We start from the raw sequence: 26,289 nt of genomic DNA, 5'->3' as shown, positions 1-26,289 counted from the left end.
TAATCTTGTGGGGCAATCAGAAGTCGACAGGTGTGATGTTGTGGGCTTCACCGAGACATGGCTGAATGAAGATCGCATCAGGAGCATAACATCCAAAGATACATGTATCGAAAGGACAGGCAGGTGGGCAGAGGAGGTGGGGTGGCTCTGTTGGTAAAAAATATAATCAAATTCTTAGGAAGAGGTGACATAGGATTGAAAGATATATAACCTTTGTGGGTAAGGTTAAGAAACAGCAAGGGTAAAAAGACACTGATGGGAGTTATATACAGGGCCGAGAACAGTAGCCAGGATATGGGATATAAATTAGGATATATATGAAATATACAGTAAATTAGAAAATGCATGTAATGAGGACAATGTTATGATAGTCACGGGGAATTCAATGAGCAGGTAAATTGGGAAAATCAGGTTGATGCTCGATCCCAAGAGAGGGAATTTGCAGAATGGTTGTGAGATGGGTTTTAGAACAGCTGGTGGCTGAGTCCACTAGTGGATTCTGTGTGTAATGAACCAGATTTGATTAGGGAGCTTAAAGTAAAGGGACTCTTGGAAGGCAGTGATTATAATACGATAGAATTCACCCTGCAATTTGAGAGGGTGAAGATAAAGTTAGATGTAACAGTATTACAGTAGAGTAAAGGAATTACAGAGGCATGAGAGAGGATCTGGCCAAAGTTGATTGGAAGGGGACACCAGCAGGGATGACGGCAGAACAGCAGTGCCTGGAGTTTCTGGGAGCAATTCAGAAGGCACAGAATTGATACATCCCTAAGATGAACAGGTATTCTAAAGTGAAGGTGAGGCAACCATGGCTCAAATGGGAAGTCACAGACAGCATAAAAGCAAAAGAAAGGGCATATAATATTGCAAAAATTAATGGGAAGTTAGAGGATTGGGAAACTGTTAAAAGCAACTAAAATAGCCAGGATGAATAAAGAAGAGTCAGTGGATGTTGTTTACCTGGAGTTTCAGAAGGTCTTTGACAAGGTGCCACACATGAAGCTGTTTCACAAGATTAGAGCCCATGTATTACAGGGCTAGCACGGATAGAAGATAGGATGATTGGCAAGAAGCAAAGAGTCAGAATAAAGGAGGCCAATTCTAGTTGGCTACCGGTGACTATTGATGTTCTGCAGGGGCTGGTGCTGGATCAAATGTTTACACATTATATGTCAATGATTTGGATGACAGGAATTGATGGCTTTGGGGCCTAGTTTGCAGATGATACAAAAATAGGTGGGACAGCATGTAGTTTTGAGGAAGAAAGGGGGTCTGCAGAATGACTTGGATAGATTGGGAGAATGAACAAAGAAGTGGCGGTTGGAATATAGTGTAGGGAAGTGTACGGTCATGCACTTTTGTAGAAGGAATACAGACATAGACTATTTTCTAAACAGGGATAAAATTCAAAAATAAGATGAGCAAAGGGAATAAAGAGTCCTTGTTTATGATTCCCTAAAGGTTAACTTGCCGATTGAGTTGGTAATAAGGAAAGCAAATGCAATGTTACCATTCATCTCAAGAGGAATAGAATATAAGAGCAATGAGATGATGTTGAGGCTTTATAAGTCATTGGCCAGAGCACACCTGGAGTATTGTGAACAGTTTTCAACTCCTTATCTAAGAAAAGATGTGTTGGCATTGAGAAGAGTCCAAAGGAGATTCATGAGATTGATTCCAGGAAGGAAAGGGTTAACATATAAGGAACATTTGATGGTTCTGGGCCTGTTCTCGCTGGAGTTTAGAAGAATAAGTTGGGGGGGGGGAGGGGAATCTCATTGAAACCTATCAAATATTGAAAGCCCTAGAAAGAGTGGCCATGGAGAGGATGCTTCCTATAGTGGGAGAGTCTAAGTCCAGAGGGCACAGCCTTATAGTAGAGGGATGTCCATTTAGAACAGAAATGAGAAGGAATTTCTTAAGCCAGAATGTGGTGAATCTGTGGAATTCATTGCTACGGATGTCTGTGAAGGCCAAGTAATTGAGTATATTTGAAGCAGAGGTTGAGAGGTTCTTGATTGGTCAGGGTATCAAAGGTCATGGAGAGAAGGCAGGAAAATGGGGAATAATAAATCAGCCATGATGGAATTGTGGAGCAGAATTGATGGACCTAGTGGCCTAATTCTGCTCCTATATCTTATGGTCTTATATCCATGACATATAAGATGTTCACAAATGCAAACTCCTCGCCCAGATCTGGGATATTATTTAACATTATATCTCCCGATAATATTGCACTCCAACTCAGCCCGATGAGAATCCTACCAATCTCATATCAGGATAATGAGCATACTTTCATTCAACCCAAAGTGGGCTGCCTACTTTATCCTTGAGAAACTTTAGTTGCCTTTAGCCATCATGTCTAGGCCTTCCTGCATGCATCTCTTACTTTTGATAAGAAAGCTCCAGGTCTATTCATGCAGAGACCACACTTCTTCTGCACTTTAGTAAACTGACCTCAGCTCATACCATTTCTACTTGGTTAACTGATCCCAATTTCTCTCAGTTATCTCCGTATCTTTCCAGCACACAGAGGTAGAACTGCTCCTTTTTTTTCTGTCCATGTGGAGCAGTCCATATGAATTCACAACTGCTCTGTGGGTTCCTACTCCAGCTTAAATCCACAGCAGATTCATCCGGCCCTGGTGATGTTTACTCCATCATGTGCCGAACTGAGGCCGAGTTTGTCGGCTTGCTCTGAATGTTTCAGGTTTCATGTCTGAAAACTCACTTTCGTTCTAAATGCTATTTGCTTACTTTTACTGTTTGCACAATGTTTTTTTTTCTCTCTCTGTGCACTTTGGGTGTTTGTGGATTTTTTTAATGGGCTCTTTTGAGTCTCTTGTTTTATGGCTGCCTGTAAGCAGACAAATCTCAAGGTTGTATAATTTATTCATACTTTGATAATAAATGTACTTTGAGCTTTGAACTATATTTGATATTTGCCCAGATACAATCTATCTGTTGCTTCATTCCTGAGTCTATCCTGCTGCCTACTTTTCATCAAAGGGATAAAGGATTTTGATGTGGTAGTTGTGGAAAGCCAACTGACGTTGGCGGGAAAATGCAAAACTAGAAGGCAGAAACTTATAACTGGAGCTGACTTGTTCGGGAGTGTAATTATGGAGAACTTCATTCACAGAGAAAAATCACAGATGTGGAGTATTTTCCCCCCACCTGGCTGCTGGCTCTTTGGCAAGGTGAGATTTTTGTTGCATATGAGGGACAGTGGAAGACTGGAAAGGAAATGGAATTCACATAGCATAGTCAATTGTGATCTCAACTGGAGCAGAACAGCTCTGTTTCCTGTATCTACTTCCTTACAATGTACAGCACAGCCATTCACAGAGCAACCTATTCCCTTGCTAATTTTATATTCAACTTATTCTACTCAGATTCCCATTAGCTACCCCTCAGATTCACAAGGGACAACGTATCAAAAAATCGACCAAGTTGCATATCATTGATATATGAGTACAAACCAGAGGAGCCAGAAGAAGCCCATTTAGTCACAGAGGAACACTGCACAGGGAGGGCTGGAGGTCAGGATCGAACCTGGGTTATGGGAGCAGTGAGGCAGCATCTCTACTAACTACATCACTTTGCCACCCATGATCTTGTTTGTCACATTCGTAACCATCGCTTCTTTACAAGTCAACTACAATCTTCATTTATTTAGAGAAACAGGATGATAACAGTAACTTCTGTCTTAACCAGCCCACGCTGCTCAACCTATGTGATGTGACCAATTAACCTATGAACCTGTATGTCTTTGGAACCTTCTCTGTACCCAAGGATATCAATTTTCCAACCTCCTGTTTTTTAATACTTGACTAGAATACCTTTGTACAATTGATTGCAGGAAAGTTATTATTCATCAGCTCTGTGTGGCCCTCTCCCTCATTACCAGTTTCAGTTGTTTATCATTTTCCATTGTATGCCGTCGGGTAGGATGTTGGCTGTGGATCCAGCTTGATAGAAGCTGTTTTGTTTGGCTAGTTCCTAGTGTTCCTGAATGCATCCTAATCTCTCAGAAACGTGAAATAAACCGTCCTTGGGACAAGCCACCAAGAAGCCTGGCTTATTTCTTTGTAATCATTTAAACGAACAGCCAATATAAACCTGAAACTACTGCTGAAAAATAATTTATATCCATCAAGCAAACTCTCCACCCTGACACTTTCCATTGCACTGATTTCTGGCTTGGTTTACCTGACTTTCAATGAATTATTCTTAACTTGCTTCACTGCATCTGTCTTCTAGTTGCGATTTGCACAGTCGCCATTACACATTCACGGAACAGGGGACAGAGCTAATTCCCTTTCCTCATCTGCCTGCTCCCTGGACATACGTACAGCTGAATCCTTCCATGTTTCAACATCACATTCTCAACCCTTGCCTCACTTTGTAATGCATGGACGGTCTGCAGAACGTTCTCACGTCTAAGTATGGCTTTGCAGAATGAACATCCTATTATACAAAATTAGCACATTTCACAGTCATCTCATGCACATGGGATACTTTGAAAATGTTCAGAGTCCTTTTCTCTGTTAACTAGAAGCATTGCCCACTAATACGTATGCAGAGATTGCAAACTTACTGTCCATGAATTTTCCTTCACTATTTTTAATAGCTGGCATTAGGTGCTTCGGTGACCTTCCAGTTCACATAGCTAACAGGCAAGATCATTATTCCCCCTCAATTGTGAAGCTCTTTCCCTGACCCTGTATTAAAATGCATTGTAAAACAACAAGCCTCCTTCCCTTAATCCTACAGGACCTTCAACACAAACAGTATCAAACGACTAACCGGTGCCATTTCACTTTTGGGTCCTTCAATACTACACTGAAGTTACAATAGCTTGCTCGTCCAGCTCCCCATGAAAGCCAGGAATATGGGGGTGGGGGGGGGGGGGGGGAGGTCAATTTCATCCTCATTGCTTATAGAGAACTTCCAGATTGGGATTGTGTACCTCAGTAGAAACCATCTCATGTTCTATTTCAACACTGCAAAATATTTCAATTGCCTTAAGTTGCCCACTTAACAGATGAAAAATCACCTTCCCACCATTCAACCCATTTCAACAAATTTCATGACATATGCCAGCGATATTAAACCTGATTTGATTCTGATATCTACACTTCTATTTCTTAACTTTTGTATTTTCTTTATATTCTAGTTGGTTACAGCCTTTAATTTATTTCAGAATAATACTTTATATAGCTGAAATTAGCTATTGCAGTTGAACCTGTCAAAGATGCATGTATTTTTAGAAAGAAGATCTTATCATAACCGACAGACTTTAATTTCAAATTAATGTGGAATACACAGGTGGGAAGCAATAGAACTTCAGTTTGACAATTACTCAGTCCTTTTCACTTGTTTCCTCTCACAGCAAGCCAACTCCATCCATTGTACTGGAGCCTACCAGGGAGAAGGCAATTCTAGATTTAGTGTTGTGCAATGAACCGGATTTGATCAGGAACCTCGAGGTAAAGGAACCATTAGGAGGTAGTGACTATAATATGTTTTAACCTACAATTTGAGAAGGAGAAGGGAAAATCGGATGTGTCAGTATTACAGTTGAACAAAGGGAACTATGGAGCTATGAGTGAGGAGTTGGCCAAAGTTCAATGGACCAATACCCTAGCAGGGAAGACAGTGGAACAAAAATGGCAGGTATTTCTGGGAATAATGCAGAAGGTGCAGGATCGGTTCATTCCAAAGTTGAAAAAAGATCCTAAGGGGAGTAAGGGGCGGCCGTGGCTGACGAGGGAAGTAAAGGGCAGTATAAAAATAAAAGAGAAGAAGTATAACATAGCAAAGATGAGCAGGAAACTGGAGGACTGGGAAGCTTTTAAAGAGCAACAGAAGATAACAAAAAAGGGAATACGCCAAGAAAAAATGAGGTACGAAGGTAAACTAGCCAAGAATATAAAGGAGGATAGTAAAAGCTTCTTTAGGTATGTGAATAGCAAAAAAATATTTAAGACCAAAATTGGGCCATTGAAGACAGAAACAGGTGAATTTATTATGGGGAACAAGGAAATGGCAGATGAGTTGAACAGGTACTTTGGATCTGTCTTCACTAGGGAAGACACAAACAATCTCCCAGATGTAATAGTGGCCAAAGGAACTAGGGTAAAGGATGAACTAAAGGAAATTCATATTAGGCAAGAAACAGTGTTGGATAGACTGTTGAGTCTAAAGGCTGATAAGTCCCTGGGACCTGATGGTCTGCATCCCAGGGTACTTAAAGAGTTGGTTCTAGAAATCGTGGATGCATTGGTAATCATTTTCCAATGTTCTATAGATTCAGGAGCAGTTCCTGCTGATTGGAGGGTGGCTAATGTTGTCCCACTTTTCAAGAAGGAGGGAAAGAGAAAACAGGGAATTATAGACCGGTTAGTCTGACGTCAGTGGTGGGAAAGATGCTGGAGTCAATTATAAAAGAGGAAATTACGACACATTTGGATAGCAGTAGAAGGATCAGTCAGAGTCAGCATGGATTTATGAAGGGAAAATCATGCTTGACTAATCTTCTGGAGTTTTTTGAGGATGTAACTGTGAAAATGGACAAGTGAGAGCCAGTGGATGTAGTGTACCTGGACTTCCAGTAAGCTTTTGATAAAGTCCCACATAGGAGATTAGTGGGCAAAATTAGGGCACATGGTATTGGGGCAGAGTACTGACATGGATTGAAAATTGGCTGGCTGACAGGAAACAAAGAGTAGTGATTAACGGGTCCCTTTTGAAATGGCAGGCTGTGACCAGTGGGGTACCGCAAGGTTCGGTGCTGGGACCGCAGCTGTTTACAATATACATTAATGATTTAGATGAAGGGATTAAGGGATTAAAAGTAACATTAGCAAATTTGCTGATGACACAAAGCTGGGTGGCAGTGTGAAATGTCAGAAGGATGTTATGAGAATGCAGGGTGACTTGGACAGGGTGGGTGAGTGGGCAAATGTATGGCAGATGCAGTTTAATGTGGATAAATGTGAGGTTATCCACTTTGGTGGCTAGAGCAGGAAGGCAGATTACTATCTAAATGGAATCAAGTTAGGAAAAGGGGAAGTACAACGAGATCTAAGTGTTCTTGTACATCAGTCAATGAAAGCAAGCATGCAGGTACAGCAGGCAGTGAAGAAAGCTAATGGCATGCTGGCCTTTATAACAAGAGGAACTGAGTATAGGAGTAAAGAAGTCCTTCTGCAGCTGTACAGGGTCCTAGTGAGACCTCACCTGAAGTATTGTGTGCAGTTTTGGTCTCCAAATTTGAGGAAGGATATTCTTGCTATTGAGGGAGTACAGCGTAGGTTCATGAGGTTAATTCCCGGAATGGCAGGACTGTCGTATGTTGAAAGATTGGAGCGACTGGGCTTGTATACATTGGAATTTAGAAGGATGAGAGGGGATCTGATTGAAACATATAAGATTATTAAGGGATTGGACACACTGTAGGCAGGAAGCATGTTCCCGCTGATGGGTGAGTCCAGAACTAGAGGCCACAGTTTAAGAATAAGGGGTAGGCCATTTAGAACAGAGATGCAGAAAAACTTTTTCACCCAGAGAGCGGTGGATATGAGGAATGCTCTGCCCCAGAAGGCAGTGGAGGCCAAGTCTCTGGATGCATTCAAGAGAGAGTTAGATAGAGCTCTTATAGATAGCGGGGTCAAGGGATATGGGGAGAGGGCAGGAACGGGGTACTGATTGTGTATGATCAGCCATGATCACAGTGAATGGTGGTGCTGGCTAGAAGGGCCAAATGGCCTACTCCTGCACCTACTTTCTACTGTCTATTGTGTGCCACATTGAATTTTCATATAGCCCAATAGCGGATCATCTCAGATATTAACTGTGCAGGAGAAAAACTTTATCAGATTTTCCCCCAATCCAGGTCTTCATTTGTTTATCTGTCGCTCATTCAACCTCCCTCAACTCTTTGCCACCAGGTATTCACTTTCCCCATCATTAGCAACTCCCACGTGGGCACAATTGCAATCAAGATCAATTCCCCAGTCTTGCAACCCAAGCTCCAGCTACCTCACATCACAGCTCAATCCACTTGGATACTTTGTGCATTTGGGGAACATTTCACTTGATTTTTCTCACCACAATTCAAGACCAGAACTATTTGTAATAAAGCTCAGCCGTAATTGACCTCAGAGCACCCAGGCAGTGAATTTGCAGGTGAATCTGGGAAGTAATTATGATGTTGTAGTTCAATAGCTAATTGGAGAAATATTACAGCTTTGAATCTTTAATCGTCATGACTAATGAAAAGCAAACAATTACATTTCTTAAATCTCAGTCTGGTTCCTTTACCACCTCAATACAATTATATAAAATATCTTCTAATATTATGCCACAAACAACACCTGTTTCCTCTCAAAATATTTTGAACAAGACCAAATATGCAATACCAACTACCACTGAATTATGGCCCATATCATTCTCTTACTCTAAAATTGCATCAATTAGGAACAAAGTTTAAACTGGCCAACTCTTTTAATTCCAGATCTTTGTGAATATCAGAGGGAGCAACTTGTTATCACATCAGTCTATACTGAATTCAAACACAACGACCAGAAATGAAAACGGCTGTGTTTACAGTCTACTGTAGGGCTCTGGAATTAGATTACTGATACACTTCTGTTTAACTCATCTGATTAAGACAGACAGCGATCAAGCATACTTTATTTTTTTTAGTTAGTTTACTTATTAAGATACAGCGTGGAGGGCAGAGTTTAGTTATGATTGTGTTAAATGGTGACTCCTTTGCTTGCATCTTTGGAAACAGCTCTATTTCTATCTTCAACATCTTTTTTTTCCCCCTTTCAAGATTTTTTTGAAGACCGTAACCTGAAGTGAAACTTTGACTTTGGTTCATTGCAGAAATGGGACCCGCTCTCAGGGCCTCACAACCAGCCACTTTTCGATATCCCAAGGTCACGGCCTAGAAGACTAGTGCGCCTTCAGGGTTCCAGATTTTCATGGCTCTTGAATCAGGCTGATTCAAGGCTGGTGCTGCCGCCTGACACATCGCGGGAGAACACAGAAGATCGGAAGCAGCGAGCGTGCTGCTGGGTGTGTACCCAGAGACCTGAGTTCTTTGGGCACAGGGCTCAGAAAAAGTAATGTAACAGACTTTCAACACCATAAATCAGAGAGTTGTTTGTTATGTCTCCTTTCTCGCTAGGAAATGGGGCACCTCTTTTTCCATTATTAGGGAGAGAGAGAGCCTGTGTTATGTTGAATACTGGGTGAACAAGTAGTCTTTGGGGTACTGCAAGTCTGGGTCTTTATTGATGTTTTGAAGCATGCTTGAGAGTTCGGTGGGTGTTGCTGATGACTTTTTTGTTGATGGGGGCATTGTTGCCTGCTAATTCTAGTGCATGGAAGGGGGTGGCTGAGGGGGTGGGGGTCTTTGGGGGTTCTAACATTTAACTGTCATTCCTTGTTTGGAGCCCTCCTCTGTTTTCATGGATGTTTGCGAAGAAAAAGAATTTCAGTATGTATACTGTATACATTTCTCTGACATTACATGTATCTATTGAAACCTATTGACCTATTGGAGTAGGCCCGCAATGACCGGCAGCCCCAGTTAAACCTAGCCTAATCACAGGACAATTTACAACAACCAATTAGCCTACGAGCTGGTACATCTTTGGGCTGTAGGAGGAAACCACAGTACCTGAAGGAAACCCACACGGTCACAGGGAGAACGCACAAACTCCTTACAAACAGCGGCTGGAATCCAGCCAATTTAACACATCCTTCCATAGATTGTCTCTCCATTTTAAAGATAATCATGAGAAATTTCAAAAAAAAAATCACAAATAAAAACATGCAGTTCTGCAGACTGGGGAAATTTGCATCTGCTGCAGAAGATGGCAAATAATATAACAGCATTTTGAATCACTGTACTCTTCCCTACACAGCCCGAGATTTTTTCAGTCACTGATTATTGTCCATTTAAAGTAATCTGCCTGCTATGATCTTCTCTTTTCGGCCATTTCAGACTGATGCAAATGATCAGCTTGGGAGTTCTCCCGCTGTGCTTAACCAGCATGACTGAAAACAGATTATCACACAACCCCAGTGTTTACAAATTGGTTGCCACTTTTCATCATGACTACACTGACTCCAATTTTAAATCATTGGCTGGTAAGCAATGTGGGACAAAGGGAGAAGAATCTCTTTATGGAAATGGTTCATCCAATCATTTATTTATTAACATCAATTTTTGGAGTAAAGTGATGTGACACTTTGGTTGTGGATGCTCGGTTAACTATGAACAAGGCCAAGATCAATAGATACAGACAGTGCTGGAATCACTAGGCTTTTCAAGCAGCATTTGTAGAAACTAAAAGCGAGTTTTAACAATTCAGATCCAGGAAAGAGTAAACAAGTTAGCGTTCAGTGGCAGAGCGGATAACGGTAGGTAGGGATGAATTAGACAAAGAAAATATCGCTGATTAACAATGATTCTTTAAAAGTTTCTCCAGATCAACAATGTTCTGGTCAATAATCATTGCTACATCTAATTGAAGACTGAGGAGCTTGCCCTCATCTCTCCAAAGCTTGGATATATTACACTAAATCTGGCTACTCAAACTAGTTAGCAGAGAACAAGTGCATAATATCTAAAATATTTCAGTTCTTCTCTCACTGACATATGCAATAGGAGCAAAGGCAGAATATTTTGCAGATGCTTTAGGCTGAAAGAATTAAGATGTGGATGGATGCACTGAGATAGAATTCAGGCATAATCTGACAGAATGCCTGAACAGGCTCAATGGCTGAGTTGGTGACTTGAGTTCAAATGTTTGAATATAAGGTTAGCATACAAAAGGAGTCTGTTCTCATGCCAGAGTAACTGCACCATAAATACAAAGTCTGGACTCAATGAAGTTGGAAGGACAAGAGCTCATCTCACTAAGTCACTTATGATTTAGAGAGGAATTGACATGGTAGATGCCAAGAAGCAGTTAGTTTCACAGTGTCACAGGATGGAGATTTCGGGTGTGCAGCCTCAGGATATGAGGCTGGCCATTTAGGAGGAGAACTTTTTTTTTATATGCCAAAGGTTTTCAGTGTTTCTAATTCTCTCCTCCAGATGGTTGTGGATACTCAGATGCTAACTATGTTCAATGTCAAGAGCAATAGCTAAACACAAATTGTTCTGCAGCTGCTGGAAATCTTGAGCAACACACACAAATTCTGGAGGAACAGGCAGGCATTGTCTATGGACGGGAATAAACAGTCAACAATTCAGGCCAGGACTCTACATCAGTGCCATCATGAATCCTGATGAAGAATCTTGGCCCTTTTCGGCGACTGTTTATTCATCTCCATAGATGCTGCCTGACTTGCTGAGTTCCTCCAGTATTTTGCATGTGTTGCTTGAGCAAACGATCTTTGGATACAATGAGCCTCAAGTTTACATGGATTGGGCAGCAAGATAGAAAAGGCGCAAGGTTGTCATGATCTCACTGAAAAGAACATAAGTTCAAAGGGGCTCTCCTCCTTCTGCCAATTCCATTCCAACTTGTACCTTCACCACATCATTGAAGCCTGACATCTCATTCCAGCAAATCCTCTCTAGTTCCACTCTAAGACTCTTGCATTCTTTCTCAGATGTGCCCCCTATACCTGGTCACAATAAGGTAACAGCATTGTGTAACACAAAGCAACTTAACATCCACCTGTAAAGAGTAAACAATAAAGAGAGGAAGAGGGAGACTTAGGGTGTCAAAGGAGCATAAGGAGAAGCAGGAGTTGACCATCTGGTCCTTTGTTCCGGTCCCAGGATTCAAAAAGTCTGTGGCTGATCTTTAAATTCATTGCCTCTTTCTTGTGCTAACCCTCTATTCCTAGAGTCCCCTAATATCTACAATAAAACCCCTGTCTTCAATATACATGGCAGTCACAGGCCCCTGAACCTTTGTGCTCTAAAAAGAGGTTTATTCTTATGTTAGTCTCAAATGTCTTAAGACTGTAATTCTTGGTTCTAGACACCCCAGCCATAAGAAATCAAACCCTAGAATAAATGTTGGTTAGCAGAGCTGCTGCCTCAGAGCGTCATCAACCCTGGTATAATCCTCAGCTCAATTGCTTTCTGCGTGGTTTTCCCATTTTCTCCCCGTGACCAGGTGGATCTTTCCTGTATGCTTGTGTTTTCTCCCACGTTCCAACAACAAGCAGGTTGAGAGAGTAATTGGCCCCTAAGTCTGCAGTCAAATGGCAGAGCCTCTCAGGGGGTAGGCGGGAATGTGGGCCAAGTATAATAGGTTTGGGTAAGACCAGTGTAAAATTGTGTAGTTGATGGTCAGAGCAGAGTTGATGAGCTTACAAGCCCATTCCAGTGTTGTATCTCAACGACTCTGTGAAATATGTATTTTAATGAAACTCTCATTCTTATGACATAATCAAGTATTGGCCAATCTGCTTAATCATAAAACAAACTCACCAACACAGGTGCTTAACTGCTGAACCTTTCCCAGACTGACTTAGATACATTTATTTAGTGATACAGCACTTTCAGCCCAAATAGCCGGCCCAATTACACCCATGTGACTAATTAACCTACTTAATGGATACCTCTTTGGAATGTTGGAGGAAACCCATGCGGTCAGGGGGAGAACGCAATGCCTGACAGATTGTGGCAGAATTGAACCAAAGTCAGTGGCACTGTAACAGCATTAAGCTAACTGCTATACTACCATGCTGCTCCATTTCTTTCATCACTCTTCTATCCAAATATAACCTTCCATAGGTCAGGAGACCAGAGACACTACACACAATAATCTTGGTGTTATGGTCCTTTATAGTTCCAATTTAAGATTTGACATGGGGACAGCAGAATTTGATACGGTAATGCAACGTAATAAGGTGGAGAGACTCACATGAGGCACAAACAATACCTGAACTTGTTAATACTTATCACATTTAAATTCTGATAACTCGGCAACCAACTATTGAAAGTTACTGATGATTTTACATCTAGCTTAATACTCAGCATTGGGTAAGAAGTCGTGAACTACCCCAGTGCCTCATGAACTCAAGCTGAACCTGAAGTTGCAGGATTTGGAACCATCAACAAAGCAAGTCTGCAATTTGGATAGAACCTGCAGGTGGTAATGATTCTATGTGCCTTTGTCGTGGCAGAGATCACAGCTTTGGGATGTGCTTTTGGGAAAGGACTGCAGTGGTGAGGATGGCATGAGCATTAGATGCAAGTACAGTATTTATTTTTGGCATTTGTTGTCAGCTGAACAATTGGGAGGTTCAACAATCTCATCAAGATCTGAGACTACTAGTGTATTGTGGAAACTGGATGCAGCGTTAACTTATCTTGTGGAAATTAGACGCAGCATTAACTTATCTTGATGGCTGGTAGCAGGTCAATGAACTTTTTTTTTCCCAGGAGTCCACAGTCCTTAAATTTCCCAATAACCTGTCAGAACCATGTGTTCCCACTGTTTCCTCAACGTGTGTCAAGGCTCCCAGCAAACACAAGATCTCTCTCCGGCCTTCCTCTTCCAAAGCAGCGTTCAAACGCCAAGGAAACCTCCTTCTCCCACCTGTCAAAACTGCACCTCCTCTTTAAGAGGCTTATTTTAAGCCACACAGTGGCTTCAGAATCAGAATTGGAATTAGCTGGCTTCCAAACAGCAAACAATACGATTTACTCTGGCTGAAAGCTGCAATTGTCACTAAGCCCAGACAGAATGAAGGTAGGCAGCTACAGCATTGCATTAAACAGACAGAAGATGATAGGCAGAAATTGTCACAGGATTTCCCATTTAATCCCCAGTTTTCTGTGAACAGAAGTTCTCATCCTGCCCCATCAGATTTGTATAGAGTGTAGATCAGTGTAGCACAGGCACAGGCCTATCAGCCCATGATGTTGAACCAAACTAATTTTAAACGCCTAGCTAAACTAGCACCATATGTCCACGTTCCTCCATTCCCGGCACTTTCATGTACCTACTTAAGAGCAACTTAAACGACTCCATCATATTTGCATCCAGCACCACCACTGGCAGCATACCCTAGATGCCCACCACACTCTATGTAAAAAAAAAACCTGCCAAAAAAACATCTCCTTTAAATTTGCCCCCTCTCACCTTAAATGCACGTCCTCTGTTCTTAAAGATTTTGACCGTGGCTGTCTATGTCTCTCATATTCTTGTATTATGGTTATTCATAATATATACGAATAAACTATAACAAAATGTATTTGATGTTAATAGAAGACAATGTACCCTTACACGCCATAGCTTTCCTCCTGCTTCATGCTGTCCTTCCCACAGACTTCAACTTCCAAAATACCTGTCCTGTCATTGAACAGATGCAGATGGAACCTCTCTCTCCATTGAAGGGTTCCAGATTTGTACAAGGCCTGGTGTGAGTGAAAGGGACAACAGTGAAATGACATTTTAAACTCCGTGATTCCAAGTATAGAGGTTTAATTAATTCATTATTTCTGGTTACTCTTTCTGAACAAATGAAAAAAAAAACTACCAGCTAACTGAATGCCAAGTGGATTAAAGCCTAAATCATCAAGCTGCAACTTTTTCTCTAAGGCACCATATGTGAAACATCTTGGATTAATGGAACTTTTGATAAAGGTTGACATGCAGGACTTCCAAAGTAATAGCTTGGACTATATAGCACATAAAACATCAAAATACTAAGGACACACAGCAGCTCAGGCAGCATCTATAGGGAGAGAAAGTCAAAAAGTTAACATTTCATCTTAATTCATGAGAAATTAATGATGAGCAGTCTTAATAACGAAAAGTTAATGATTCTGTTTGACCTGCTTGCGTTTCTATCATGGGCAGTTTTGTTTTATCGTGTTGTATTTATACTACCTGCCAAGAAGACATGTCAATGTTCCTCCCAGGAGTGTTAGTTAATAAACTCTGACATCAGCACAAAATGAGATATTAGGACAGCCAACCAAAAGAATAATCAAAGGATAGCATTTAAGGCACACCTCAAAAGGAAGAGGTTGTATATGAGAAGTAGGGAAGTTTAAGAAGGGACTATGTGATGACTAAGTTAGAGGACTGGCATAAAGTTCTAGGGGGAGGGTTTGGTTACATAACTGAAGAGAGTCATAGCCTTGGAGAGGACTGGAAACAGGTACAAGGACTTTAAAATCGAGTCAATATTTTTCCCAAATATGCTCTAAGAGAAAAGCAGCAAATATACGGTCAAACTTTTCCCAAGAGTAGTTAACTAGTTGCTTGAAAGTTTCAGCAGCATGGGAATGGCACTAGGTTTAACCAAATATCCTGAGTGGTTTGTCTCAGCTATGGTACGTGAGAAAAATAAGCAGGAACCTTAACTGCTGTGCTGTGTTTGATGTGAAGATAGGGATGAGAGCAAACCCACAATGCTCTACCTCATTTCTACTCCTGGAAGCAGAACAAAATCAGAGAGTCACTTCCGGTTCTCCAATAGTGCATTCAGGGCTTTCCTGAAACTTCTTCCCGAAACAGGACAATTTAAGCAGTATGAATGGCAGGTACTTCAGGATTATTAAATCCAATGAAAGTTGCCCATCTCTAGCACTTGATTTTGTTTTACTCTATTTTGAGCATCTCAGCATTAGTTTTTGAAGTAACTGGACTTTTTCATTAATTTCTCATTAAACACACAAAAAATAGAGCTTAAACTGACTTGGTAATTATCATTACATCAATCGGCCTATGTTCTAGAAATGAAACTGCAAACTTTTCAATCATATCCCAACAGTTTGTAAATTTTTGATATATATTCAAAAAGTTACAATTGTTTTCTTCTCCTCTCTCAATTAAATCTATCTTTTGCATGAATATCACAGCTGTTGGATATTGAAAGACATAAAAAGGCATTCGGGAATAATAGTCAGGACTGAGAGCAACTTTGAAGGGATCACACAACTGACATTCCAAAATCTATTGTTAGAACTGGGCGTTAGAGATGGATAGGGTGAATGATGTGGGAATAGGAAGAGGGGCAAAGAGAACAAATGGAAAGGGTTGTGATAGGTGGAAAACAAGACAGATCCTGTGAGAAAATGGGATAGTAGCACAGGAAGAAAAGGTGCAGCCGTGGGATGACAAGCACAAGAGGACATGAAGATGGCACAGAGAGTTGTCTTCCCTATCCACTGTGTAGTTAAACAGGACATAGTTACATTGTCTTATTGTCTTCACACTGACGAATTCTGTAGCTGCATCACACTTAACCAGATGATGAGCGGTTGTTCCTTGAGCTGGCTTGGAGTGGTGAAGAATGATAAGCAATTGCAAGCGTAATTGTATAATGGACAGATTATATTTTTCTATACAGAAATCAATAGTCTAATCTGCATTTAGATTCAACCTGGGCCATGAGCAATGACACACATAGCACTGAATATTGTACAAGACCTGTCCCGCTTAAACAGAGCATTGGTACTTTGATGGAGGGATAGAAGCAGGTAAAAAAGAGAGTCTGGTGGATGCAGGAGAAGGGGGAGGAGCTAGTGGGCTTGCTTTAAGACCATCATTGGGTTCCCTTTACAACAGTGAGTGGATGCAAGCCAAGATGAAGTGAAAATCAAAGTAAACTGCTAATGCTGGAAATTTGAAACTAAATCACTCAGCAGGTCAAGCAGCATAGAACCATAGAACATTACAGCACAGAAACAGGCCTTTTGGCCCTTCTTGCCTGTCCTGTTTTTCTGCCTAGTCCCACTGACCTGCACCTGGGCCATATCCCCCCAAACCCCTCTCATCCATATGCCTGCCCAAGTTTTTCTTAAATGTCAAAAGTGAGCCCACATTCACCACTTCATCTGGTAGTTCATTCCACGCTCCCACCACTCTGCGTGAAGAAGCCCCCCCCAATGTTCCCTTTAAACATTTCCCCCCCCAATGTTCCCTTTAAACATTTCCCCCTTCACCCTAGCCTCAGTGGAAAAAACCTGCTTGCATTCACTCTATCTATATCCATCATAATTTTATACACCTCTATCAAATCACCCCTCATTCTCCTATGTTCCAGGGAATAAAGTCCTAACCTATTCAACCTTTCTCGGTAACTCTGTTTCTCAAGTCCCGGCAACATCCTTGTAAACTTTCTCTGCACTCTTTCAACCTTATTAATACCCTTCCTGTAATTAGGTGACCAAAACTGCACACAATACTCCAAATTCGGTCTCACCAATGTCTTATACAACCTCACCATTACAATCCAATTCTTAAATTCATTACTTTGATTTATAAAGGCCAATGTACCAAAAGCTCTCTTTACGACCCTTTTCTACTTGTGATGCCAGTTTTAGGGAATTATGTATCTGTACTCCCAGATCCCTCTGTTCTACTGCATTCCTCAGTGTCCTACCATTTACCTTGTATGTTCTATCTTGGTTTGACCTTCCGAAGTGCAATACCTCACACTTGTCTGCATTAATCTCCATCTGCTATTTTTCAGCCCATTCCTCCAACTGGTCCAAATCCTTCTGCAAGCCTTGAAAACCTTCCTCACTGTCCACTACACATCCAATCTTTGTATCATCAGCAAATTTGCTGATCCAATTTGCCACATCATCATCCAGATCATTGATATCCATGACAAATAACAATGGACCCAGCACTGATCCCTGTGGCACACCACTAGTCACAGGCCTACACTCAGAGTAGCAATCCTCCACTACCACTCTCTGGCTTCTTCCATTGAGCCAATGTCTAATCCAATTTACTTCCTCTCCATGTAATCTGTGGAAGGGGCACAGAGTTAAGCTTTCAGATGTTAGACATGCTGTAAGAACAGGGAGAGGGAGAAAGCAAGCTAGTTTTCAGCGGCAGAGAAAGTCGGGGGAGCGCTGGATCGAACCGAGGGAATATCTCTGATGAGGTGAGACCAAATGGGTTAATGTAGCAATCAGAAAAACTTCCGCTCCTTTTTCTGTGGGCCCCTAGGATGAACCAGGCAAGCAAATTAATTAAAGGAAATTAACCCGAGTTGGGTTCTCAGCATCAGCATGGGGCATCCTTGGGAAAGCCCCACTTAAGGTAGAGAAAACCAACAACTTGCTCCTCCTTGGCTGGCCCACCATCATTTCCTCCCTCTTTTGCGCTAAATGGATTATACTAAATAACCGGGTTACATTATCTGCCGATTGTCTATTTTTGATAAATCCTGTTTGATCCATATGCACTAATTTTGTTAAGTATTTAGATAATCTATTAGATAAAATCTTAGCTATTATTTTATAGTCTGTGTTCACAATGCAGGTTCCTGTCGAAACATTCGGAAAAAGTAGCAAGCCGCACATTTGGTCATCTGGCGCACAGAAGACTTGGGGAATAAAACACAGTCGATTTGTGACTCCAAATTTACAGTTCACAGAGGTGAAACTGCGTGGGGCTGCTGGGTCCTGATACTTTAATCCAAAGTTCTTTCAGAAGTCAGGAAAGAGGCACAAAACTTGGTGCTTCATTATCATTTTATTAAGTGCTTTATGAAGAGCAATAGAAAATTGAAGCGGACAGAAACGGGAGCAGAAGCAAAAGGAAGACTTAAAAGACAGGAAGCTATTTTTATACTCCATTAATTAAAAAAATCCATTCAAATTTGTAGATAGGAATCAGCCAATTAGAAAGTCCTTATTCAAATAATGCAACTCCAAGAGACGCTTCCAGAACTTTTCAGAATTACACCAACGTAACCACTAGGTGACACACTGAACAATTGTATATACATACAGTGGCCATTAGGAAACATACAAATAGACATTTAACTATTAAACTGCAAAGAAAATACTAATTAAAACAGTTGGATCCAACAGTACCCCCTTTAATTCTAATCAGACATTTAGAATTATTACATCTGAAAATTCAAAGGCACAAAAACTTGTAGTGTCTACATTAGGTATAAGCAAAAAAAAGTTATGAAATACAAAAGATTATATATTTATATATTCTTCAAACTGTTCAAGGAATACGCCACGATTAGGCAGATTAGTGAGCACACCCACATGAGTTTGAACTATTGTATTAAAGATTGCCCTTGTACAAATTAGAAAGATGTATACTATAATAAAGCATAATAATACAAATATTAGTTCTCATTGTAAGTAGGGAAAATCGACAACAGTATTAACAACTACTAATATTAAAAAAAAACAGTATGGTGTTGAGTAGTTGTTGACTTGCTTGAAGTCTCCTGGCTGGTTAGTAATTTGCTCGCTGTAGCCCAGCAGTTTAGGCATTAGATCAAAGGGTGACAAGTACATTAACCATAGTACTTGCTGTTCTCATCCGCTACCATTTCAGCTTGCTTGCATATGCTGCCACGCATCCACTTACTTTTAACTTTTACTTTCACTGCCGAGTTAGTAATTGACAGTACTTGTTAGGGAACCTTCACATTGAGCTCCCAGTCGATCTTTAGGCAGTTTCTTAATCAGGAGCCGCTCACCAGGAATCAGGGTGTGTCCTTCCTCTGTTGGATCACTCCATGCAGCAGAAACCTACTGAGAAGTAGACTGGACAACTTGGGAAAATTTCACACAATAGTTGACTAAGCTGTCTGCCATAATGTGATTATCAGTTTCTCTCAGATCGGAGGGCTCCCAGGAGTGATGTAGGATATCATATCTCCATACTCCATCACTGTTTAACCTTCCGCCATTCTCCATCCAGAACCACTTTGCCTGGTAAGAACACTGAGCTTTCATCTCTTGAATATCTTGCATGTTTGTCTGTCATAAAGAGTACAACTTTGTTTCCAGTTGTCTGGTTCGCTGCATGTGTTCTTGGTATTTCTTTTATTTCCTTCACTTCTTTTACCGCTTCCTGTGACACCTTTTCGCAACTTTATCTGCAAATGGATTTCCACGGCTTTCCATTGTAGTCATTTTAGAGTGGCTTTTGCATTTTAATACAGCAAGATCTGGCAGCAGTTGTATGACATCCAGAAACCCCTGTACCAGTTGACCATTTTATATCGGGTTTCCAACAGCCCTAAAAAATCCTCTCTGCCTCCATGTTTTTGGTCTTTATGAACTCCAAAAGCATATCAAGAATCAGTGTAGATATTAGTTGATCTTCCTCCTTCCAACTTATAGGCTTCAGTCAAAGCCTTCAGAGGTACCAGGAGTCTTACTTTCTCATGCCAGCACTTCAGTTTCAGAAACAACAGCTCACCATTCAAATTATTTTCTCATTCGGTGAGGAACCATCAGTGCACAGAATCAGATCTGGGTTCAAAAAAGGCTTCTTCAGCTTTTTTAATTGTATATATATATTAATCTGCTGAGGTTTTGTATCATTTTATAGCTGTTGAAGATTATATATCAATAAAAAGATTCTAAAAATGAAAAAAAGGCAATACTTTGTAATAACTTGTATCTTCTTGGCATGTTATTATTCTTGCACAGTCATGGTCATCATAGTCAATGGTTCAATGGTAGCAGTAGAGCTGTAATTGCCAGATTCACTCATGTAATGAAATTTGGTCCCTCAAGAACCGTAGACCACTTGAACCACTGGGCAGCTGTTAATTGAGAGACTCTATTCATAGTCACTAAAGTGTGTACTGAGCGTGGCCATTGAGCATTTAAAATGTGATCAAGCAGTGTGCTAGAAACAGCCATGACTATCCGATGGGCTGCCTGCACTACTCACCAATATGGACACCATCCTAATACTATATTATCCAATTTAGCAGAGTAATAACGAGCAGGATGCTACCAGTCTCCAGGATGTTGACTTAAATTTGCCATTATCTCTCATTGACATACAGGTTAAATGGTCTACTTGTATCAGGAATTCCTAATGCAGGTGCAGTACACAATGTCACCTTTAAAGTTTGAAGCGATTTCAGTTGTTCTTCACTATGAGTGACGGGGTCGTCTGAGCACTTAGTGTCCTTAGCAGATTGTAGAATGGTTGAGCAGTTTCCGCATATGAATCACCCCATGTTCTGTTGTAGCTGCATAAACCCAGAAATGACTGAAGTTGTTGTAGAGGGCTTTGCTGACTTAATGGCTTTTGCATGATCCTCAGTGATTTTCCATTTATCTTGGGAAATATAAATGTAATCGCCAGACTCACTCATGTAATGAAATTTGGTCCCTCAAGAACAGTAGACCACTTGAACCACTGGTCAACTGTTAATTGAGAGGCTCTATTCATAGTTACTAAAGTGTGTGGCCATTGAGCATTTAAAATGTGATCAAGCAGTGTGCTAGAAATAGCCATGACTATCAGATGGGCTGCCTGCACTGCTCACCAACATGGACACCATCCTAATACTATACTATCCAATTTAGCAGTTTAGCCAATTAAGCAATTTAGCAATTTACAATTGCAATTGTGCCTTGTCTGGATTTGCTTTATTCACCTTTGTAGGACAGATAATTGAGCAAATAAAGCACATCATGTTCACACTGACCTCCAGCCTTGCATACAAACAGTACCACGCTCATAGGGGTGGCATCCGTCGGTCTTGAGAGACCATGGATCTGCGCCTGGAGTTTCCAGGGCGCAGGCCTGGGCAGGGTTGTATGGGAGACCGGCAGTTGCCCAAACTGCAGGCCTTCCCCTCTCCACGCCACCGATGTTGTCCAAGGGAAGGGCACTAGGACCCATGCAGCTTGGCACCGGTGACGTCGCAGAGCAATGTGTTGTTAAGTGCCTTGCTCAAGGACACAAACACGCTGTCTCAGCTGAGGCTCGAACCAGTGACCTTCAGGTTACTAGTCCACTAGGCCTTGCCCACTAGGCCACGCTCCACCACACTCATATTGTATGATATTGAATCAATGACTGCTGCAGTTAAGTCTCTCAGATGTTGTCTCAAAGCCATGTGATAGACAGTGGGACTGTAGTGGAGCCCTTGTGGTAGCCTCATCCACTATTATTGTTGACCATCAACTGTGAAAGCCAACCATGGATGGTATTCAGACGCCAGCGGTACTGAACAGAATCCATTGGCCTTATCCATAATTGTAAATCACATGCGTGATGACTTCAGGGCATTGAAAATAATCGATCGATCTTCCACTAAAGGGGTTAGCATGTCCAATAATTGATTAGCAATGGTTTCATCTTCAGTGCTGTGCTTCTTCATTTCTTTGGTCTTTGTTGGAGCAAGCTATGACAGAGCAGTCCATCTTATTATTGTTTTATTACTGTCATCTTCACCCGAGTCACTAGAGCTCAATCTATGTTATGGCCATCCTGTAATTTCTTGGAGTTCAGATTGTGTCACTGTCTCGGGGGACTGTACAGTGTAGCGGGGGTGTTTCCCATATAGGAGCGATAGAAATAGCGCCACTAGCAGGACCACCTTCTGGAAGTCCCTGTTCAGTTTCTCCATATTGTTTCAGTTTTCTTCTGAGCTCCACGCGATGCATTTCAATTCAATTATCACATTGCTCAGTCAGTTAATGCAGAGATTTGTTCTTCAGATTTTTTACTGTCTCTGTCACACTATCACTGTTTTTGTATTTTATTGCAAGTTTTGGATTTCTTTCCCAATCGATTAGCAGGAGCCTTTACTTGTCCAGTTAACTCTTCCATTCGCACACACATTTGATCAAACCAACTGCGTGGTCTTATCTCTAAATCACTAGCAGTCATTCCAAGATTTCACTTCCCTCTGGCATTTTCTGGATCTTAATAAACTTAACCTTGTTGGTATGTTCCATCTGGACTTTTTCATTAATTTTATGGAACTCAGATGTTTTATTCTAGTAAAAGCTCTTAGTAGGATTCAAGACATTGGCTATTGTTATGATTCAATTTTAATGTAACGAATAGATTGTCTTGCAACTGTAATAGATTGTCCATCAATCAAATAGATTGCCCAACAAAAGTAAATTCACTAGCTACCAAAATAGATTGCCATGCAACTGAAATAGATTGCCAGGCAACTGACATAGAGGGTCCTGCAGCCAAAATTCTTCTGTAATCTACCAGCTTGTATGGCTGACTCTAATATTAATTTCAGTGATCGTCTTGATTTTTACCGAACTATTTTGTATTTCAGAATAGCAATGCAAAGGTTTCCTCACTCCTGGTTTCAATCCAATAACATTTTCAAGCCAGAAGTTAAGTCTTAACTCAGAAATTATTGGAACAAAGAAAGTTCTTTCCCCTTTTGCTGTGTGTTAAAAAATTCCATGTTGTCTATGATTGTTCCAAGTCCTTAAACAACACAATCATCCTCCTGCCGACTACACCGATTGCTGTATTCTGAGGTTTAAATCCAACGTTCTTTCAGAAGTCAGGAAAGAGGCACAAAACTTGTTGCTTCATTAAACATTGATAGAGCAAAGGATAATTGAAAAAAACAGCAACAGGAGCAGAGGCTAGTAGCAGAAGGCAGAACAAAGACTTAAAGACAAAGAGACTAAGATGGAGCTGCCTTGTGGTCAATTATTTTTATATTCCATAGATAAGAAAAATCCCATTCAAATTTGTAGATAACAGTCAGCCAGTTAGAAAGCCTTTATTCACATAACGCTACATCAAGAAAGCTTCCAGAACTTTCCAGAATAATACCAATGGAACCGCTAGTGGGCACACTGAACAGTTGGATATACATACATTGACCACTAGAAAACATATTAAACAAGTACATGTACGTAAAATACAAGCAGACAATTAGCTGTTGAATGGCAATGAAAATAACAATTAAACAGCTGGATCCAACAGAGCGCAAAAACAAGGTACCATGTCATACAGTACTCGGGCACTCAGCACATTGTACCACTTCTCATATTGTGGAGCTTGCTATAAGCTTTTTGGCTGCTACTTGCACTCCAGATACTGCAGTATATGTGATAGATATAGTACTGCATTAGCTGCAATCCCACACACACTATCCTTAAAATGGATTCAGATATTGCCACATTAATTCAGGTTTTTGTTTAAGTATGCAAAAAACTTGTGCAAATTTGGTTGTCTTATTGCCCTGCTCATTCTTATTGCTCAGAAAAATGAGAGGAGATGTTCGAGAAACATATAAAATTATGAAAGGCATAGATAAGATAGAAGCAAGAAAGTTGTTTCCATTGATAGGTGAGACTAGAAATAGGGGACATGGATTTGGGGGAGTAGATTTAGGACGGAGATGAGAAGGAACTGCTTTTCCCAGAGGATGGTGAATCTTTGGAATTGTCTGCCCAATGAAACAGTGGAGCCTACCTCAGCAAATATATTTAAGACAAGGTTGGATAGATTTTTGCATAGTAGGGGTATTAAGGGTTATGAGAAAAAGGCAGGTAGGTGGAGATGAGTCCATGGCCTGCTCAACCATGACCTTATTGAATGGCATAGCAGGCTCGATGGGCCAAACAGCCTACTCCAGCTCCTATTTCTTATGTTCTTATGCAGAAAGAAACAACTGCAATTCAGGTTTAATGCAGAGGCAGGGGTTCCCAACCTGGAGTCCATGAGCCCCATGCATAAAGGTATTGGTCTATGGCATAAAAAAGGTTGGAAATCCCTGCTTGAGTATGTTTTGAAGGTGTCCCTAAGAAGTTAAAGACACTTTACCAAAGAAACTCAATCCTAGAGATGATTTCATTCAGCAAAATCAGAAAAAGGAAGAAGTGCATAGTGTATGTTTCAGTCAAGTATATACAGTAACACTATGGAGAATGCTGCACTATTTTTTCCAGTGCAATAAAGATCATTAATGGAAGACATGCACTCCTAAAAGACTGAATGACAATGAATATTTTTAAATCTTATGTTCTTCAATCAAAGAGTTCCTGTGTCCTACTACATACCTTGCTTGTGTACTTTTCATCCCCGAGTCTGAACCTAACGTAAAATTCTTCAACTGCCTTCTCGTGGAGGCCCTTCCCCTCAAAGAGGGTGATGCCGACAACCTCGTTCCACAGCTGGCTCTTCCGAAGGGAATCGGACAAGCAGATGCTCTGGATGAAGTTAGCCTTTAGCACCAATCGCAGCCACAGGTAAGCAAGGAGAGAAGAGAGATGATTTAAGCGTTAAAGCAATACGATTTTTAAGTCACAAAATCATCTTCATACATAAAAGAGATTTTTATAAGCAAAAACCAAATAGGTGTTGACTTAAAAGGAAACAGGAAGTTGTTTGTTTATTGAGAAAGGCATCAGGATCTCACACAGAGGTGGAAGGGATCAGAAATACACAGAAGTCAAATATTCATGGGTATGGATCCCCTATGTTATGAATAAAAACTGTGGATATTATTCGGGCAAGAAGACGCATTCATCTTTCATCAGAAACTTTCAGCCTTTTATATTAGCAATTGCAAAGTACTGAGATAATGATTCGGAAGTATTTCTGAAACCCGGTTACTACTTCTGTGCTTAGGTTCACTGTCCACAAAGCCCTGAACTCAAAAGGAGATTTTAAGCCGTATCTGATCTAGGTATCTACGGGGACCCTCACTGGAGGGAGGTTATACTGTGTCCACCTACTCTTCAAATTCCAGCTTACTTCCCTGTCTAGCCTCTGCAGTGTTTAACTGCCATACCCACGATTTCAGTGATGGGTTCCCCCTCCCTACCAAGGAGGAGATACTTCCAATTAACGAAGTAGCTTAATCACAGTTTTTTTTAATGATACATGTTTCAAGTTAGACAAATATTTCTTAACACACATTTAAAGCTCAGAAGATTTCTGATTCATTAAAAATAATTAATAAACTACAAAGGATCTCCAAACACAAGCACAATTCCTACAGACTAAAAGAAATGCCAGTGAGCTGCAAACAAACAAGTTGTCCTTCAAAGTTGGAGAAATAAATTCTTTCTGTCACCCCATCTTCCTGTCATTCACCTTGTCACTCCCAACAAAACCCAATACTTTCTAACATTTAAATTGTCTTGCTACAAGTGGGCATTAAATTCATGTGATGCTTTTTCAGATACTTTTGCCAGGACAAAGTAATTCAGACAGATGGTCTATGATCTTCTGGGGACAGAGATCACAGGCACCAAAATGAATTCTGTGAGGGCTGTCTCACTGAATACACAAGTATCCCAACTGTTGATGTTCACCTGTACCTGTGAATTTACCCCATTATTTCATGTTTGGCTGATGCATATGAGAATGGTCTCATGGTCACGTCACTTTTCAAACCGTACCTCCTGAGCAGCCAGTCCCCTGCTGTGGGTTGGCAGCCCGTGTTCTGTAAACAGTGTTGCTTGTTTGCAAAGCTGCCTTTTTCACTTTTTGCTTACAATTGACATTAAGAACAGAGACTTTTCCTTGTTTACCACAAGAAGCTGAGCAA

At 40.9% G+C, this 26,289-nt stretch overlaps 1 protein-coding gene across 7 annotated transcripts in view; it reads right to left on the bottom strand.

Moving 5' to 3' along the window:
• The window catches only part of LOC132382466 (multiple C2 and transmembrane domain-containing protein 2-like), a 430,775-nt gene that overhangs the window by 185,594 nt on the left and 218,892 nt on the right, over positions 1-26,289 (bottom strand). For all 7 annotated transcript variants that reach the window (XM_059952696.1, XM_059952695.1, XM_059952694.1 and 4 more), the window contains exons 9-10: positions 24,794-24,958; positions 14,283-14,413 (exon numbers count right to left, since the gene is read on the bottom strand). In XM_059952696.1, coding sequence (XP_059808679.1) covers positions 14,283-14,413; positions 24,794-24,958 — 296 coding nt within the window. The remainder of the gene's footprint in view (positions 1-14,282; positions 14,414-24,793; positions 24,959-26,289) is intronic.

This window comes from Hypanus sabinus, chromosome 28 (genome assembly GCF_030144855.1).
Source record: "Hypanus sabinus isolate sHypSab1 chromosome 28, sHypSab1.hap1, whole genome shotgun sequence".
Classification (NCBI taxonomy): domain Eukaryota; kingdom Metazoa; phylum Chordata; class Chondrichthyes; order Myliobatiformes; family Dasyatidae; genus Hypanus; species Hypanus sabinus.
This window is presented reverse-complemented; position numbering and strand designations above follow the sequence as displayed.